A 20,772-nucleotide genomic window follows, 5' to 3' on the forward strand; every position below is an offset into this window, starting at 1 on the left:
CACATGGGAATATTATTTTCTTTTGCAAAGTATCTAAAATCCTCTTAGAAGCTGAACTATAAAAATAATCTTAATAATCTTAGTGACTGCAACACTAATGTGAAATAATTTAGTCTTCTAATAGCAGTACTACAAACACAGCAGTTGAGATCTTCTGTGATTAAAAAACTAACTTTAGTCAATGCAAAAAAAAAAGGGCAACTTCAGAATGACTGTGTTTGCTTTCTAAAACATTTGATAAAAGCAAGGTATAAGAACCAATTTTTACAAACACAACTATGTTTCCATTCCCAAGCTTTATTTGGGAAATTCAAAACTGTATTTCATATAATTAGAAAACAACTTCCCTTCACGGTGCAAGATCCTTTCAAATTAATGAAATTCAAATTCCAGTTCTCACAACTAATGTCCAAAAAACCCAGTTTTCTATAAAGATTTACTTTTTTCTTGATAAATATGAGAATGATTATATCAAGGCATAATAACAGAAGTTACATCTACTGAAGCCTTAGTGTGTAGTAATGGCAACCCACTCTAGTACTCTTGCCTGGAGAATCCCGTGGACAGAGGAGCCTGGTGGGCTGCTGTCCACAGGGTTGCCCAGAGTCAGACACAACTGAAGTGACTTAGCAGCAGCAACAGGCACTATAGTTTATTTACCTATCTCTGATCACAATTACCAGCAAAGCAGCACACTTGTCCATTTTTACAGATGTGTAATTTGCCCAAGAACATGTAACTAACAGTAAAACCGTAAGGCCAGGATGTGAACATAGCACTTGTAACTCAAAAGTCAGGATTATTTCTACTTCGCGTTGCCTTCTGAAGCATAAAGCTGTACAACTCCACTATTTTCAGTAAACGGTTGTCTATGAATACTTAACTTGTTTCCTCTTTGGCAAACTTTACTCTTAAATTACAACAGCTAAGTTTGGTAAATCTTCACACAGACTTCTGGCAGTCTGAAATTCAAAATAAAGTTAAGAAAGAAAAAAATCCTCATAGAGAACCAACCATTTTATTATTTCAAAATAAAGTTTAAAAAAACAAAGAAATCCTTGCAGAAAGCCATCACTGTCTGTGGGTGGTAAGTATGAGCCTTTCCTGGATTTTGGGAAAACATTATTAAAGTTATATTTTACTTGATTCAAGGTCAAGTCCAAAAATGCTTAAGAAACAAACATTTAAAAGAATATTAAGCTAGGGGATTTCCCTGGTGGCAGAGTGGATAAGAATCTACCTGCCAATGCAGGGGACATGGGTTCAATCCCTGGTCCAGGAGGATTCCACACACTACGGAAGCCCATGTGCCATAACTTCTGAGTCTGTGCTCTAGATCCCACAGGCCACAACTACTGAGCCTGCGTGACGCAACTACTGAAGCCCATGTGCCCAGAGCCTGTGTTCCACAACAAAAGCCACCACAATCAGAAGCCTTTGCACTGCCACAAAGAGTAGCCCTCTCACAGGAGCTAGAGAAAGCACGTGTGCAGCAATAAAGACCCAGGGCAACCAAAAGATAAAAATTTTAAAAATATATTATATTAAATTAAAACTACAACAACATTGGGCTTCCCAGGTAGCTCAGTGGTAAAGAATCTGCCTGCCAATGCAGGAGACGCAGCAGATGCAGGTTTGACCCCTGGATTGGGAAGATCCTCTGCAGGAGGAAATGGCAAACCACTCTAGTGTTTTTGCCTAGAGAAGCACATGGACAGAGGACCCTGGCAGACTGCAGTCCATGGGCTGACACAACTTGAGAGACTAAGCATGTACGAACATGACAATACTAAGTGATCCCTATGATACTGTAACAACTTGGACATGTTTAAATAGGTCTCAAGGAGAAGTGTGAACATGCATGCCTAAACGTTAAAAACCCAAGAAACTTCGAATCATGATAGCATGCTAATTTAGAACAATTTTATACACATACAAGTGGTCTACAGATATGTTCTAATCTTAACTGGTTTATACTCTTTCAAAAATCTGATCATTCTAAAACGTTCTATTTGTTTCAAATATTTTCACATGAAGCTGGGTTTCAAAGAGGCAGAGGAACCAGAGATTAAATTGCCAACATTTGCTGGACCATGGAGAAAGCAAGGGAGTTCCAGAAAAATATCTACTTTTGCTTCATTGACTGTGCTAAAGCCTCTGACTGTGTGGATCACAACAAACTGGAAAATTCTTTAAGAGAGAGGAGTACCAGACCATCTTAACCTGTTTCCTGAGAAACCTGTAGGCAGGTCAAGAAGTAACAATTACAACCAGACATGGAACTCACTGGTTCAAAATTGGAAAAGTAGTACAACAAGGCTGTATATTGTCAACTTCTGTGCAGAGTACACCATGTGAAATGCTGGGCTGGATGAATCACAGGCTGGAATCAAGACTGCCAGGAGAAATGTCAACAACCTCAGATATGCAGATGATACTATTCTAATAGCAGAAAGTAAGGAGGAACTAAAGAGACTCTTCATGAGGGTGAAAGAGGAGAGTGAAAAGGCTGTCTTGAAACTCAACATCAACATTCAAAAAAACTAAAATCAAGGCATCAGCTCCCATCATGTCATGGCAAGCAGAAAGGGAAGAGTAGTAGTGACAGATTTTATTTTCTTGGGCTCCAAAATCACTGCTGACGGTGACTGCAGCCATGAAATTAAAAGACGCTTGCTCTTTGGAAGGAAAATTATGACAAACCTAGACACCATATTATAAACCAAAGATTAAAAAGCAAAGAGTCATGTTGATGTATGGCAAAACCAATACAATACTGTAAAGTAATTAGCCTCCAATTAAAATAAATAAATTTATATTAAATAAAAAATAAAAAGCAAAGATATCACTTTGCCGACAAAGGTCCATGTAGTCAAAACTATGGTTTTTCCAGTAGTCATGTATGCATGTGAGAGTTGGACCATAAAGAAGGCTGTGTGCCAAAGAATTGATGCTTTTGAACTGTGGTGTTGGAGAAGACTCTTGAGAGTCCCTTGGACAGCAAGGAGATCAAACCAGTCAATCCTAAAGGAAATCAACACTGAATACTCATTGGAAGGACTGATGCTGAAGTTGAAGCTCTAATACTTTGGCCATCTGATGTAAAGAGCTGACTCATCGGAAAAAACCCTAAAGCTGGGAAAGATTGAAGCCAAAAGGCGAAGTGGGTGGCAAAAGATGAGATGGTTAGATAGCATTACTGACTCAATGGACCTGAATCTGAGCAAACTCCAAGAGATAGTGGAGGACAGAGGAGCCTGGCATGCTACAGTCCATGAGGTCACAAAGAGTCGGATGCTACTTAGCAACTGAACAACAACTTTTCACATCACTAAGTGAAGCAGTCATGGTAAAAATATCTTAAGAGTTCTTAAGCCTTAAGCTTCCAAAATTGAAATAAACGAAAAGCATTTTTTTGTTCTTCCTCCAGAAAGGGGGGCATTATTATTTGTTCTTCTGTTTTTTCTAGAGTGTCATTTTCTGTTTTAGAAATTACAATAAACCACACAAGATGAATTTATATTCAGTAGGGAGAAAACTTAAAATACTGAGATTACAATAGTATATTTCCTTTAGTGTGAATTCTAGAAACTTGGACGCTATATGAATCGAGAGTTCTATTTGTATAGTAACAAAAATGTTTAGAAGAAAATAACGTAAAAAAGATTTTAATAAAAATGAGGTGAATGTTTCAACTTCTCAACACAAAGACAAAAAAGCAAGGATGAGTTGAAAACAATAATTTATTCTCTCCTCCATTAACAATTTTACATATGCCTTAAACTATGTGAATAATACACAGCACCACAACACTAAGTAACTTTACATGGTCAGGTGTGTAACCAGAGTGACTAAAAACTATTGAGACAGAGTGCTTGTTTCCAAGATTAAGCTGTCACCCGGGAAAAGGTGCTGGCACTATATAACCCAAGCCTACAAGGACTAACATAAGAACATGAACCACTGTCCAGGCTTTGTCCTTCAACTCTCCAGAAATACTGGTCTTTATTTTTATTTTTTGACAAGGTGATAACAGTCACAAAAAACAAACAGTACAAAAAAAGTTTATAGTGAGAAGTTTGGCTCCCACCTTCACCCCTGTCCAGCATCATTAACCCAGTTTCCTTCACCTTTTCCCCATAAAAATCTTTATTGGTTTCTTATATATTCTTTGTTATACAGGTCCTTATTAAAGTAAAGTAGGATACATATACTTCACAATTGTCATGTTTTTCTTCGTATCATTGATCTCAATTCAACATGACCTAAATAATGCCTTACCATACTCTCTTGATGCCTTCATAGTCTTGGGTCCAAGACTGACCCAAGGCTTTAGGTGAGCAGTATCTCAGATGCAGTAAGAGAATCGTGAGCAAAGGAGGCAACAATAGCTAGTGGTTAAAAGCCACAAGCAATAGACACAAGGAGCTTGGTATGTTTAAATATTTAAGGCTGGGAATGGCGAACTATGGCCCATGGACCAAATCCAGTCCACTGTTTGTTTTTCTATGGCCTGTGGGCTACCAACGGTTTCCACATTTTTAAATGGTTAAAAAAAAAATCAAAAGAACTTTATGACACACAAAAATTATGAAATTCATATAATACAGCTTTATGCTTACACAGTCAAGTCAGGCCCATTCATTTGCCTACTGTCGTATCTATGACTGCTTTCTTACTACAAGGCAGAGTTGAGTAATTGCAAAAGAAACCATGTGAATGCCAAAGCCTAGACTATTTACTTATCTGGCACTTTAGAGGAAAAATCTGCCATCCTCTTCTCTTAGGAAGGCCTATTTGGCTGAAGCACTGTGAGTGAGGGGCTGAGTACAAAAAGAAACTAGAGAGGTAAAGAGGGGCATGCATGTCATGGTAATGATTTGGGTCTATAGTCTAAGGGGAATGGGGAAGCCATTAAGAGAATTTTAAGTAGGAAAAGGACAATCAGATATGCATTTTGAAAAGCTTATTCTGCTTGTCATATTGGTAACCAGTGTTAGGAGATAAGAAAGGAGGCTAATGTAGTAAGTAGTTCAAGCAACGTATAAACACAGCTTAGACTATAGGGATGGAAAAATAAAGAGGCTGGGCCAGATTATTTCTGAGATTCCCTTCCAGCTTAAAATTTAAGAATCACAAGGGTTTACAAGTCTGGTTTTGCAACTTTCCAGGGTATTTTTAATGATCAAAAACAATTTTCCAAACTGTTATGCTATGAACAGCTTTCTAACAGGTAGTAAGAAATATGCCAACAGAGCATTATGTATCTAAGAAGTCTGGAAATTAGTGCAGGATAAATGATTCCCCCCATTAGCATGCTTTCTAAAATATAGTTTATATTTTCTATAAGTTGGAAAGGACTACTCTTATGAAATTTACCACTAAAGAATTTACAGATAATATAATATAAATTAACACAGAGGGGAACAAGCACAAATACTGCTCAAGTGCACTTTTGGTATACCTTCTTTCCTCTAAGGTAGTAATAATAACAAAGAACATACCTGCTACATTCTAGCAATGTAACTTTAAGGCGGCCTTCAGTAAGTGCCCATTGTTGTATATGGATAAGCTCTTCGTCGTCGTCTTCAAATCCTTGCAAGGTTTGGAACGGGAAAAAAGGCTTATACCTGACAAAAGTAAAGATAAGTCTAAATTTCTGAATAATAAACACCACACTTTAAAGCATAGTAACAAAACCTACCTGTAGGAAACAACACAAAGCAAAACACCTAATACTTAAATTATAAAACCAAAGTTTACCACTCTCCCGCATAACTGGCTGCAAATGGTGCTTTCTTTGCGGCAGTCAAAACTTCCTGGTTTTTCTGGCATGACCTCACTGACCAGGCAGGACTCCGGGAAGAAAGTTAAAGAAAATCTAAGGCCAACCAGTGGGCTCTGAAACTTGAGTGGGGAGGAGAGAGATTCTTTCTGGACCAGATGGGATCTTGTTCCTACAGTAACAAGATCAAAATTCAGAATGCACTGTTCCATGGAAACAATATAACTAGATAGTGATTAGTACTAGATAATGATAAATAATAACACAACAACAATTATCAGCAGCAAAGGTATTTATCAGAGATGTTTACTATTTGCCAGGCAGTGTGCTAAGAGCTTTACATGCTTTGTATCTTATTCATGCTCACAATCCTGAGTGGGCAATATTACTAGCTTCCCTTTCCAGATGAAGTGAGGGTTAGAAAGGTTAAAGAATTTGTTCAACATTACATAGTGAGTAGCACAACCAGAATTCAAGCTATTTTGACTTCATCAAAGCTCAAACTACGTAACACTTCCATTATGTAGTGTTTATAAACAAACACTTCCATTACCTACGAATTATTCAGGTCTTTATGTGTTCGTTGTTAATACTCTAGGTTTTTATGGAGATGCTTGTGGTGAGTTACAAACTGCAGCTTTAAAAATCTTTACTTTGACACATAATTCGTACTTCTCCATTTAAGCAAAGGACAAAGAAAATAAGAGAAAATTGGAGGTGAGGGTCTATAGTTTTCAATTAACCCTACTTGCTGTCACTAGGTATGACATCTGCCTGCTCAAAAGCTTTATGCCTTCTCACTAACCACACAATATAAAAGATAGTCAAAAGTTCTTGGTTTCATATTCAAGGTCTACCAAAACCAATCTTTCCAATAGCATTTTTCCTTAATAGAAACTTTCCAATCTCGAAGAGTAGTCACCTCATGAACCCAGAAGATGGCATGTGTATTCCTGCTTTCAAGCCTTTTGCACAAAGTGAAGGTTTCCCCTATCCCTCAAAGCCTACTCAAACCCTAAACAACCAGATTTAGGTCCTGAATCATGGTAGACCACACACACTGCTTTCATTCTTCTTTATCTTGTGGTGATTTAAAAATTGCTGGACATTTATGCCTTGAAGTCTCAGATATAATCTGGTCTCACAATTATCTAACCCCTCACACATACCATCAGGACTGAAGCATGTATCGATCTGGTTTATAAAAATCCAACATTAAAAATGAAACAAACATTAAGAAAATATGAATGGCCCTCAACAGTTTATACTGAAAAAGATTGTTAGAGGGAGAGAAATACTATTTTTCGGTTGCCCGCTAAAACAGGAGTAAAGAAAGGCACTTCTCAGGGAAAGGTGAGCAGGCACACAGACAACGCTCAGTGCTCTTCTGTTTCTGAAATAGATGGAAAGCAGAAAGGCCCCTTTAGTTTCTTAATTTCCACTGAAGTTATTTGATTCAGACAGACTGGCGCCAAATTTCTGAGAGGAAAAAAAGTTAGAAACTACATCTATCATAGAAATGACAGATGATGTGGTAGCTGAGTGTTTTTAATAAGCCTTATGACTCCTGAAGAACATGTTACAGTCACTCTATTAAAAACAAAAAAATCGCAAAAAGCACTACATACACTAGCAACTTTGAATAATCCAGGTGCTAAATCACAGCTGCTCCATAAATTACCTTTTCTTGTCAAATATAAAGCTAAAATTCAATTAAGAAATTTCTCACAGGTGTGTGACTTCAATGTTACAAGCAGTAAAATCTAATTTGGGTTTATTAATACTTCTAGGGGTGTTGCTGAAAGGATTTCTGCACAAAAATAAACCAAAATTTAAAAAATGTATTCCATTTAAAAACAGCACACTAAACAGTGGGATAAAGCTACTTGTTCAACACCCTCTCATCATTTCACAAAAACAGAATCAAAATGGCTTAAAGACTTTAAGACATGACACCGTAAAACTCCGAGAAGAGAACATAGGCAAAACATTCTCTGACATAAATCATACCAGTATTTTCATAGGTCAACCTCCCAAGGCAATAGAAATAAATATAAATAGAACCTAATCACACTTATAAGCTTTTGTACAGCAAAAATAAATAAATAAATAAATAAACAAAACAAAAAGATGACCTACAGATCGGGGAAAAATATTTGCAAATGATGCAACTGACATGGGCTTACTTTCTGAAATATACCAATTCATACAACTGAACAAGAAAATAGCCCAAAATAAAAATGGGCAGAAGATCTAAAAAGACATTTCTCCAAAGAATAAATACAGATGGCCAGTAAGCACATGAAGAGATGCTCAATATCACTAATTATCAAAGAAATGCAAATCAAAATTATTACAATGAGGTACTACCTCAAACTGGTCAGAAGAGCCATTATTAAAGAGTCTACAAACGAAAAATGCTGGGGAGGGTATGGAGAAAAGGGAACCCTCCTACCTGGTTGGTGGTAATGTAAGTTGGTGTGGTCATAGTCACTCTAGAAAACAACAGAGAGGTTCCTCAGAAAACTAAAAACAGAATTACCATATGATCCAGCAATCATACTCTTGGGCATATATCCAGACAAAACTATAATTCAGAAAAATACATGCACCCCTATGTTCACAGTAGCACTATTCACAACAGCCAAGACAGGGAAACAATCTCTACATGTCCACAGACAGATGAATGAATAAAGACGATGTGCTACACACATACAATGAAATAGTATTCAGCCATAAAAACGAACAAAATAATGCCATTTGCAGCAGCACAGGTCAACAGATGCAGCTAGAGATTATCGGACTAAGTGAAGTAAGTCAGAAAGACAAAGACAGATACCATGTAATATAACTTATCAGTTCAGCTCAGTTGCTGAATCGTGTCTGACTCTTTGCGACTCCATGAACTGCAGCACGCCAGGCCTCCCTGTCCATCACTAACTCCTGGAGCCCACCCAAACCCATGTTCATTGAGTTAGTGATGCCATCCAACCATCTCATCCTCTGTCGTCCCCTTCTCCTCCTGCCCTCAATCTTTCCCAGCATCAGGGTCTTTTCAAATGAGTCAGCTCTTCGCGTCAGGTGGCCAAAGTATTGGAGTTTCAGCTTCAACATCAGTCCTTCCAATGAACACCCAGGACTGATTTCCTTTAGATGGACTGGCTGGATCTCCTTGCAGTCCAAGGGACTCTCAAGAGTCTTCTCCAACATCACAGTTCAAAGCATCAATTCTTTGGCACTCAGCTTTCTTTATAATCCAACTCTCACATCCATACATGACGTCTGGAAAACCACAGCCTTGACTAGATGGACCTTTGTTGACAAAGTAACCTCTCTGCTTTTTAATATGCTGTCTAGGTTGGTCATAACTTTCCTTCTAAGGAGTAAGCTTCTTAATTTCATGGCTCCAGTCAACATTTGCAGTGCTTTTGGAGCCCCCAAAAATAAAGTCAGCCACTGTTTCCACTGTTTCTTTTTTAAGGCCAAGTCACGCAGCATGTGGGATCTTAGTTTCCCAACCAGGTCTTGAACCAGGGACCCCTGCATTAACCACTGAACCACCTGGGAAGTCCCTGAAGAATCTAAAATATGACACAAATGAACCTATCCATGAAAAATCAAGGACACAGAGAACAGCCTGGTGGTTGCCAAGGGGGAGGGATTTGGGAGAGGGATAAAGTTGGAGGTTGGGGTTAACACATGTAAGTTTTAACATATAGAATGGATAAACATCTAGGTCCTACTGTATAGCACAGGGAACTATATTCAACATTCTGTGATAAACCATAATGGAAAAGAATATGAAAAATAATGTATTAATATATGTGTGTATAACTGAGTCACTTTGCTGTAAAGCAGTAATTAACACAACACTGCAAATTAAACTATACTTCAACAAAACAAAACAAAAGCCACTTGTTCACAAGTTAATAAACAGAATCCACACACTTTCAAAGAACACTTGGTTTTCAAAACTTTTAGTTCAAGTCTTTAGTAGCTCAAGCTCATAAAGGAATCTAAACAATGAAGCAGGCTACTTCTATACCTTCCTTTTGTCTTCCCAAGGGAACATTTCATGCAAAGACAGGCACAATAAAGAACAGAAATGGTATGGACCTAACAGAAGCAGAAGATATTAATTAAGAAGAGGTGGCAACAATACACAGAAGAACTATAAAAAAAGATCTTCATGACCCAGATAATCACGATGGTGTGATCACTCACCTAGAGCCAGACATCCTGAAATGAGAAGTCAAGTGGGCCTTAGGAAGCATCCCTACGAACAAAGCTAGTGGAGGTGATGGAATTTCAGTTGAGCTATTTCAAATCCTAAATGATGATGCTGTGAAAGTGCTGCACTCAATATGCCAACAAATTTGGAAAACTCAGCAGTGGCCACAGGATTGGAAAAGATTAGTGTTCATTCCAATCCCAAAGAAAGGCAATGCCAAAGAATGCTAAAACTACTGCACAACTGCACTCATCTCACATGCTAGTAAAGTAATGCTCAAAATTCTCCAAGCCAGACTTCAACAGTACGTGAACTTCCAGATGTTCAAGCTGGATTGAGAAAATGCAGAGGAACCAGAGATCAAATTGCCTACAACTGCTGGATCATGGAAAAAGCGAGTTCCAGAAAAACACCTACCTCTGTTTTATTGACTATGCCAAAGCCTTTGACTGTGTGGATCCAAACAAACCACGGAAAATACCAGACCACCTGACCTGCCTCCTGAGAAATCTGGATGCAAGTCAAGAAGCAACAGTTAGAACTGGACATGGAACAACAGACTGGTTCCAAATAGGAAAAGGAGGACGTCAATGCTGTATACTGTCACCCTGCTTATTTAACTTATATGCAGAGTACGTCATGAGAAATGCTGAGCTGGAGGAAGCACAAGCTGGAATCAAGATTGCTGGGAGAAATATCAATAATCTCAGATATGCAGATGACACCACACTTATGGCAGAAAGCGAAGAACTAAGGAGCCTCTTGATGAAAGTGAAAGAGGAGAGTGAAAAAGTTGGCTTAAAGCTCAACATTCAGAAAACGAAGATCATGGCATCCGGTCCCATCACTTCATGACAAACAGATGGGGAAACAGTGACAGACTTTATTTGGGGGGGCTCCAAAATCACTGCAGATGGTGATTGCAGCCATGAAATTAAAAGATGCTTGCTCCTTGGAAGAAAAGTTATGACCAACCTAGACAGCATATTATAAAGCAGAGACGTTACTTTACCAACAAAGGTCTATCTAGTCAAAGGTATGGTTCTTTCAGTAGTCGTGTATGGATTTGAGAGTTGGGACTATAAACGAAGCTGAGCCCCAAAGAATTGATGCTTTTGAACTATGGTGTTGGAGAAGACTCTTGAGAGACCCTTGGACAGCAAGGAGATCCAACTAGTCCATTCTAAAGGAAATCAGTCCTGAATATTCATTGGAAGGACTGATGCTGAAGCTGAAACTCCAATACTTTGGCACCTGATGCAAAGAACTGACTCACTAGAAAAGATCCTGATGCTGGGAAAGATTGAAGGCAGAAGGGGACAACAGAGGATGAGATGGTTGGATGGCATCACAGACTCAATGGACATGAGTTTGAGTAAGCTCTGGAAGTTGGTGATGGACAGGGAAGCCTGGTGTGCTGCAGTCCATGGGGTTGCAAAGAGTCAGAGCAGACTGAGCGACTGAACTGACCTTTGTCATCCCACCCTACCACAAAATCCTTTCATTAGCCTTTATCTCTTGTTAACCTATCAACTTAAAACTGTCAGTTTTCTCACTCAAGTTCCCAGAAGACAAACCTTTTACAAGCTATCTGTATTTCCTCTTGTAGAAAACTTTAAAAACCAATCTGGGAAGATGGTCTTTCATAACAACAGCATGAGATACTCCATTGACTTGCTCCCAGTAAAACTGGGGAAATTATGAAAACAAATATTAAGGCCTCTGGAAATGGTTCCAAGGGCAAACAGCAAGTAAAGAAACTTCTAATCAAGAAAACCTATAGAGACGTGGTAAGAAAGATAACAATCTGAGGTGCTGAAGTCAAGACTTCTCCCACCAATAGGCTCAGCAAGAAAGAGATTTCACTCTGGACTGCTGAAGCCAAGAACACAGGCTGCCTTGCCATCACCACCGCCCCAACTCCAATTTCCTGTCAGAGGAAAGAACAGGTCATCAGTGTTTCTCATCTGGCCCTCAACTACCTATGATGAGGTTAAGTTCAGGGCAAGAGTGCTCAAGAAATTGGGAGCTCCTTTCATTGACCCTGTCCCCACTTGAGAAACGCAGACTCTATCTTGGGCATAACACATCTTGGACTGTCCTTGCCCTGGTTCATGACAGTGGTTCTCTGCCAAGAGAGGCAACCCAAGAGGACCTCAGGCTTCTGCCACCCCATGAGGCTTCTGCCAGCCCCGCATCTCACTTCCATCTAACATCCAACACCTAGAGCCAGGGAACATTCCAGGGCATTGTTGAAAACAAAAGTCATGTCAGAGGCTTAACACACCACTAAAATAATCCAAGCAAGTCACTAAAACAATCATTAAACACACACTAAACCCTGGGAGAGGGGGGACAGTATCCAGTTACTATAATATATTATCTAAAATATTTGGTTTCCAACAAAAAATATGAAGATTATAAAGCAACAGGAATGCATGATCTGTAAAGCAGGAAGAAAGTAGGCAACACAAACTACAACCTGCCAGTTAAAATGACCAGGTGTTGGACTTAACAGAAAAAGACTTTAAAATAGCTCTTAAAAATATGTTTGCGCAAAAAATGTTTAAAGCATGATTAAAGAAGTAAAAGGAGGTATTATGACAATGTCACGTGAAATCTTTAATATCAATGGATACAATGATATATTTTTAAAAATATATATTTAAAAAAATGTGAATTCTGGACTTGAAAAATACAATAAAATTTAAAGTACAGAGAAATTTTGAAGTTCAACAAAAGGGCTCTGAACAGTAGCTCTGAACTTGTAGAAGAAAAAAAAGTAGTGAACTGGAAGACAGAGCAACAGAGGTTGCCAAGTCAAAGAACAGGGGGTGGGGTGGGGTGGGGGGGGTGGATTAAGAAAAACAAACTGAGCCTTAGATAAATGACACCATTGAGTATACCAACATAAACATAATGGGAGTGCCAGTGGGAGGGGAGGAGAGAGAGAGAAAAGCAGAAAAAAAATATTCAAATAGAGGTAGCTGCTACTGCTAAGCTGCTTCAGTCGTGTCCGACTCTGTGCGACCCCACATCCGGCAGCCCCCTAGGCTCCTCCGTCCCTGGGACTCTCCAGGCAAGAATACTGGAGTGGGTTGCCATTTCCTTCTCCAATGCATGCATGCATGCTAAGTCACTTCAGTCATGTCCGACTCTGGGCGACCCTATGGACAGCAGCCCACCAGGCTCCTCTGTCCACGGGATTCTCTAGGCAAGAATAATGGAGTGGATTGCCATTTCCTTCTCTAAAACAGAGGTAACTAATAAGCCCCAAAGCCACAAATTACATGATTTCATTCATATGAAAATCGAGAATAAAGACATCTACAGAGACAGAAAATAATTAGTGGTTGCTTAGGGTTTAGGGTGATAGATGGGTAAGGAGGATGATGGTTGAGGGTATGGGGTTTTGTTTTTGAGGTGATAAAAAATGGTTTAAAATGACGATAGTGACAGTAGTACATATCTGTGAATATACTAAAAACTACTGACTTGTAGGTTTAAATAGATCAACTTGCAGTATGAATTATATCTCAATAAAGCTACTTTTAAAAAATCTAACCCAGTTACCCAGAGATAATTGCTCTTGTCATTGTTTTGATATGTAAATGTTTGGTTAGAATTATCTGATTAAAGAAACAAAACCATACATGACACTTTTCATTAAAATAACTTATAGGGGACACACAGTTTTTCGAGGCAGAAGCCCAGTGTGTCCCCCTTTGCCTGACAAAACAATAGATCTCTCCTTTCCTAACTAAAATAAAATAAAGTAACTTACAGGTTGTTTTAAGGGTTATGAGAAAGAGTTACTGAATGGCGACCATACCAGGGACTGACTGTATAAAGCACTTGTTTGCTCACTTAACTCCCCCAAACCAGGCATTAGCACACTGTACATAAGGAAACAGTCCTAGATGCCTCACAAACACTACACACTGGAGCCAAAACTGGAACCTATATTAGTTTCCTAGCACTGCCACAACAGAATCCCATAGACTGGGTGGCATGAAAAACAGAAGCTTGTTTTCTCACAGTAGAAGTCAAAGATCAAGATGCCAGGAGAGCTGGTTTCTGGTAAAAGCTCTCTCCTGGCTCACAGTCAGCCACCTTCTTGCTGTATCCTCCTCACACACACACTGCACACATACTTCTGGTTATCTCTTCCTTTTCTTGTAAGGAGCCAGTCTCACTAGGATTAGAACTCCATCCTTATGAACTCTTTCATTACCTCCTTAAAGGCCCTATTATCTCAAATAGTTACACTGAAGGTTAGGGCTTTAACATTTTGGGGACACAATTTGTCCATAAAAGAACCCCAACGTAACTCCAGAGCCTGGTCTACAGTTCCTGAGGCTGACTTGATGGCCACCCTGATTTCTGCTGGAACACATGCTCTAAACCTGGTCTGCAGTGATCTGACAAGGATGGGCATGGTTTCACATGTACTACTGTGCTTGATTCTCACTCAGCAACAATAGGGTGAGGCACAGCTGCAGATCATTTCCCCATTTCACACAATAGGTTCAGAGAGAACAAAGAGCCTAGCTGGAGACTGTATCCTTTATTAAAAAGTTACATGAAATACATGCCCACAAAATGACGGTCTAAAGCAAGAAAGAAGAACGTAATCCAGGAAACAGGGGATCCAAGTCAAGAAGGCAATGATGTCCTAAACCCAGATGACAGGACTGTGGCAAACCAAGGGACAAGTCTAGTTTGGGGAAGGTGATGAAAACTCCAAGAAGGAAATCTCCAGAAAATAGGGAATGAAAGAAAAATAAGGAAGAGGTTCATTTTTCAATTAAATCTTGAAGATTTGGTTAAGACAATTTGTTAAGAGGATAAAAAAGAATTCAAACTTGACTCTAGGAACTTACTTGAATGGCTCAAAGATTTTTAAACTGTAGTATAGAAAAGGAAGCATAAACCGGCATATTTGGCAGTTCTGCAATAAAAAAAAAATTGTACAGACCTAGCAATAAGGTATATATAGCAATCAAGGAAGATTTAAGTCTGAATAGAACATAATTGTTATCATATATAATGAAGGGTGCAGTTCAGTGAATGAGCTGAAAATAGCGACATAACTGGACTGGAAAAGACAGAAAGGAACGCACTGCCGCTGCTGCTAAGTCGCTTCAGTCGTGTGCGCCTCTGTGCAACCCCACAGAGGGCAGCCCACCAGGCTTCCATGTCCCTGGGATTCTCCAGGCAAGAATACTGGAGTGGGTTGCCATTTCCTTCTCCAATGCATGCTGCTGGGGCTAAGTCGCTTCAGTCGTGTCTGACTCAATGCATGCATGCATGCTAAGTCGCTTCAGTCGTGTCTGACTCTGTGCGACCCCATGGACAGCAGACCACCAGGCTCCTCTGTCCACAGGATTCTCCAGGCAAGAATACTGGGGTGGGTTGCCATTTCCTTCTCCGAAAGGAAGGTGAGAAGGTATCATTTAGCTAAATCTTCATCTATCTTAGAAGGAAATCAATCAATAGAAAATATTTAAAGATGCTGAAGCAAGACAACTGACTGTAAGACTTTGTTGAACAATAAAGGTAATGTCATAATTAATTAGTACAGCTAACGTTCACTGAGTACGTACTACATAAGTCATTTATTAATTCTCGCAATTTTCTAAGACAGATACTATAATTAATCCCCATTTTGTAGATGAAGAAACTGAGACACAGAGAGGTTTAAAACACTTGCTCAAGGTTACACAATTAGTAAGTGGTAAAGCCAAGAAGAGAATCTAAGCAGTCTGGCTTCAAAATCTATGCTATTTATCACTGCCTCTTAAATTAAAAGTTGCTAAAAACAGAAATATAAATGGTACTGAAGACTGTGACTTACGGGAGGAAAGTAGAGGGTTTAGGGAAGTAATCACTGGTTTTAATTATCAGTCCTTCTATTATGTTTGATTTTAAAATTATGTACATTAACTCAAATGAAAAGACATGCATGCATACATGGTAAATCGCTTCAGTCGTGTCCAACTCTTTGCAACGCTGTGGACTGTAGCCCACCAGGCTCCTCTGTCCGTAGAATTATCCAGGCAAGAATACCGGAGTGGGTTACCAGGCCCCACTCCAGGGGATCTTCCTGACCCAGGAATCAAACCCGTGTCTTTAAGTCTCCTACACCGGCAGACAGGTTCTCCAAATGAAAAGACAGATGATATCAAATGAGGAAAAGGATGTGAAACTGCGAGTGTGCTATTGTAACTACTGTGAAACTGTGTGGCTATATCTACTACACCAGGATAGACGCTTAACCTATGACTCAGCAATCCCAGATACCCAATAGAATGTGCATAAATGTTCACCAAAAACATGTATAAGAATACTCATAACAGCAACATCCAACTGTCTATCAACAGTAGAAGGGATAAATCGAGGTACATGTGGAAGACACCACAGCAAATACAATGAACAAACTATATCTATACACAATAACATGGAAACAATCTCACAAATGTACTGTTGAGTCAAAGAACCAGAAAAACAATGAGTGTAAACACTATGGCTCGATTTATACAAGTTAAAAAACAGGCCCCCCCGCCCCCCCCCGCCCCCCACAAAAAGCAATGGTGGTAGATGGCAGGACAGTAGTTACTCCTAAGCAGAGCAGGGAAGGTAGCATATGAGGGACCTCCTAATTGCTGGCAATATTCTAGTCCTTGTTCTGAACACTGTTTTGTTCATTTTGTAAAAATTCACTGAACTTTTACAGTTAGTATGCTTTTTAAGCAGTGAGTTATACTGCAGTAAAAGTTTAAAAGAAAAACCATGTTTAATTTTAAAATGTTACTTTGATAACATTTTAAAAATACATATTTAAAATTTTACACTTACAAGAAATGCCAAGCCTTTTTCTCATTTGTGGATCCGAGAGAATCTTTTTTAACATCTAAAATATGTTTTTGCTCTAAGATGTTTCAAGACTGTTCTATAAGCACCCTGAATGCCAGCTGGTGACATCTCCATCACATGGCAGCAGTAGAACTGTTTGCAAACACTGTGATCTTTAGAGAAAAGGCTTTACTACAAACCCAATGTAAAAATATTCTCAGGCCTAAATCTACTTTGGACTTCACCATGGGTTCTTGCATCCTTGCCATAATAATAAATCAGCTAGAGTTTTCAACTCAATAAAATGGAAAACTTTTTACCAATTAAGAGATAATAATAACAATAAAAAAGGTACAACTGTCTCGAAACATTGCTTGCCTTCTATTTCTCAAAATATTCATATAGAGATTGGAGGAGGCCTTGTCAAGGAGGCAAGGTGTTGTGTAAACATGATTTAGAGTCATACAAACACAGATTATGGTCCCAGTTCCTAATTATCTGTTTCAAAATAATCAAAGGAAGGGAGCATGGGAAGATACAGTTGATCAAAAGTAACTACAAGTTAATGACTGTCTGGCTACAGATAATGGGGTTTATCAAACTATTTCTCTTAACTTTTGAGTAACCTTGAAATTTCCCATAATGGAGAATTAGAAGTTTATTCTGTATACTAAAACAACTTGGATTCTTTTTCTTTCCTTTCTCTTCTATACTTTCCTTAGCAACATCATTTGCTCTCACTGCATCTATGAATTCCATATATTTATGCTTAAAAGTAAATGGAATACCTTTGCTTCAAACTTGCTCGTCCTCTCCTGTTTTCTCTTATTGGCATCATTGATTTCATGAACTCTTACAAATCTGAAGTTAACTTGTACCTCCTCCTCACGACCATCCAGTTTCACCTCCACTCCCCCAATTTCATACTGCTAAACTGTCTCTTCTACTATTCTTCTGCATTCCCCACTAGCTTGGTTCAGGTTATCAATGATTACTCAGAATTTTGTGACTTCTAAAATTATGTTTCCTCTTCTTAAAAAAGACTATTTTCTGAGCCCAAAACAAGAGCCTTTGTCCTTGATTTTCTTTAAATAAAAAGCTACTTCACAGGACTATGAATTAGAGAGTTCACACATGTGAAGCACCTCATAGAGTTCTCAGCAGGTAACAGGTACACAGATGCTAGTTTTCTCCCTTCTCTGTGCTTGAGTCTCATCAAACTGGCTTTCTTAATGTCCCTAAAGATAGTACACAGTGTCCTGATTCTGTTCCTTTGCTATTTCTTCTACCCACACTAAACTTCCATCCCATCTCCCTAGGTCTAAAGCCACACCATCCGTCAACAATCAGCTTAAATGTCATCTCATCCCTTCAACAAAGGTTTACTGTGTTCAAGAATGGAGAGACCAATTACAGTCAGGCTCTCAGAGACCAGTCTTATCTCAGGCTCAGGAACATAAACAGCACTACATCTTGCCTAATGAGCAGCAGAACAAGCAGATATGAGCAGGCCACTGGGAGTTCTGAGTGGTTTCTGCCTTTTAGTCTGACAGTCTTGACTTTCTCACATTAGGAACTAGCAAACTTAAATGTGCTCCCAAATCTCCTAGACCAAATATATAAACTAGATGAATCAGTGGTGATCGTTTCAAAATGTGTCTCCATTCATTGTTCTTCAGAGGCACCTCAGTAGTCATTTAAAGAAAGAGTTCTCCTGGTGCATTTAAACATCATCACAAACCTCTATTAGTCATAACTCGTATGGTGCCCATTATTATGCAAAGTATGGTACACATACAAAACCGTGTGTAATGAGAAAGAAAACAAAGTACAAGTAGTTCGAAACACTCTTTATTTTCTATATTGGGAAACTATGGAGCTAAATTTCAAATCTATTTTATGTAGACAATTCACCTGTTAGTACACTAAAAAGACAATTCATACGTCAAGCTCCTCCACTGAGCAAGGTTAGCACAGCCATATTATTTCTTTCTCCTGAAAGACTTGTCTGCTTGCTAATCACTCTGATCTTGTAACTAGCCCCAGATGGTAAGTTCCTAATTTACACTATTCAAGTTCTCCTTCAAAGTCACCTCCTGTCTAACCAGCAGCCCCCTCCCCACCCCCACCGTCTGGTCACAGCTTCCTCAACTGTACTCTAAAAGCACTTTACACACACTTCTGTTCTGTCACTAATCACCCCGTTTGCATGTCTGTCTCTCTGTGGTTCTCCCACCCCTCCCACCCCCCCAGCTAGACAGGGAGTTGCCTGAAGAGAGGAAACATCTATCGCAGGTAGAACAGAAGAGCGGTTAAGAGCAGACTCTGGAGCCAGACAGGGGGGCTTGGGGTCCTGTTCTGCCACTTTGCAGCAACATGACCCTGAGTCCACTCTTGCCTTTAAGCCTCAGTTTCCTCATATCAGAAGGAGGACAATAATAACAACTATCTCACAGTGCTGTTATAAGGATTACAAGAAATAATGTAAAGCACTTAGCATCCCTCACTTCTCAGTTTCTTTTTAACATGGTAGTTTAAAGCAGTGGTAAGGACACAGATTTTAGTTAAGACTTAGTTTTGAATTTCAGGCCCAGCACTTATTAGCTTTGAGACCTGCGCAAGCTATTTCAACTTTGAGAGCCTCAGGCTCTCCATCTGTAAACATAGTATAATAATTAGAACCTACCCGTGGTGGATTCATGTTGATGTATGGCAAAATCAATATAATATTGTAAAGTAATTAGCCTCCTATTAAAATAAATAAATTTATATTAAAAAAATAATCAGAACCTATCTTATAGGGTTACTCAGGATTAGATGAGAAAGTTCACATAAAGCATTTGGCATAGGGAGATGCTCTAGAAATATTTCCTGTCAAACTTTATTTATTTGAAGGCTGGTCTCCTAGAGACATGTCAGACAGCAAACTTCTTCCCTTCCACAAGGAACCATCTCAGGACTTAGCGTTCACCATGGATGATGTTCAAGATTGTAGCTGTCTGTCTTCCTTGGACTTCAGATTTCACATGACCATGATTTCACTCTACTAGCTGACCTTTTAAAAACTGTGTCCTTTATGTGGATATAAACTTGCAAGTGCAAAGAAACAAGTTAATAATAGCCAGTATGCTTCCCTACCTCAGGTATCACCTTTATACTTCTGTGTCATTAAGCTTTTTAAACAAAGGCTTATATTAAATTGAATATATTATGATATGGGTTTCCTTAAGAAACCCACACAGAATTGTTCTATTTATGGAATTCCTTGGGGCACACTAGGTGGATAAAGTTCATACTTGGGAAAATGATTTTAATTTCTGTACTCCTGGGGAGAAAAAAGCACTTCTAAGTGGTAATGAAACTAATAAAAACAAGGATAACAAATAATATTACAAAAAAACTTTCCCTCCTGCTCATTCATCCATACACCCTCTACCTAATATGAGGGGTTCACTTTTATCCAAACTCCTAATTCTGCATAGACTAATCAAGGTCTAAAATGTTACAAAATTTTCTGAAGTGGTTTTATATATAGGCTGATAAGAGTGATAACAGAGGCTACAAGTCCCTCACTAAAGAACTCAATAGCTGGTGACTCAAAGGTGAGTCAGTGTCAACTGATATCCTATGCATGAGAGAGAGAAAGTATCAATCGAGATGAGTTGCTCAGGAAACCAAAACAATTCTCTTGACCACGTCTAATAAATCTATCTTTTTACGTTCATCACGACCTACAACGTGAAGGTCTCTTACCATGGCCTATGACCAATTACGTTGAAACTCTAACCTTTCATGAAGCTTAAAATAAAGGTAAGCAATTGATCCCTAAAATGGCCTTTCATTTAGATAAACTATATTCATGGGCTTTACTACAAAGATTGTCATGATTTGTCTCCTTATA

The 20,772-nt window shown here is 38.9% G+C and overlaps 1 protein-coding gene across 1 annotated transcript in view; it reads right to left on the reverse strand.

Annotated features, from left to right (window-relative positions):
• Positions 1-20,772, reverse strand: part of PDZD8 (PDZ domain containing 8) — a 76,890-nt gene that overhangs the window by 44,021 nt on the left and 12,097 nt on the right. The window contains exon 2 of the mRNA XM_052660692.1: positions 5,505-5,630. Coding sequence (XP_052516652.1) covers positions 5,505-5,630 — 126 coding nt within the window. The remainder of the gene's footprint in view (positions 1-5,504; positions 5,631-20,772) is intronic.

The sequence above is a fragment of the Budorcas taxicolor genome, chromosome 23 (genome assembly GCF_023091745.1).
Source record: "Budorcas taxicolor isolate Tak-1 chromosome 23, Takin1.1, whole genome shotgun sequence".
NCBI lineage: Eukaryota > Metazoa > Chordata > Mammalia > Artiodactyla > Bovidae > Budorcas > Budorcas taxicolor.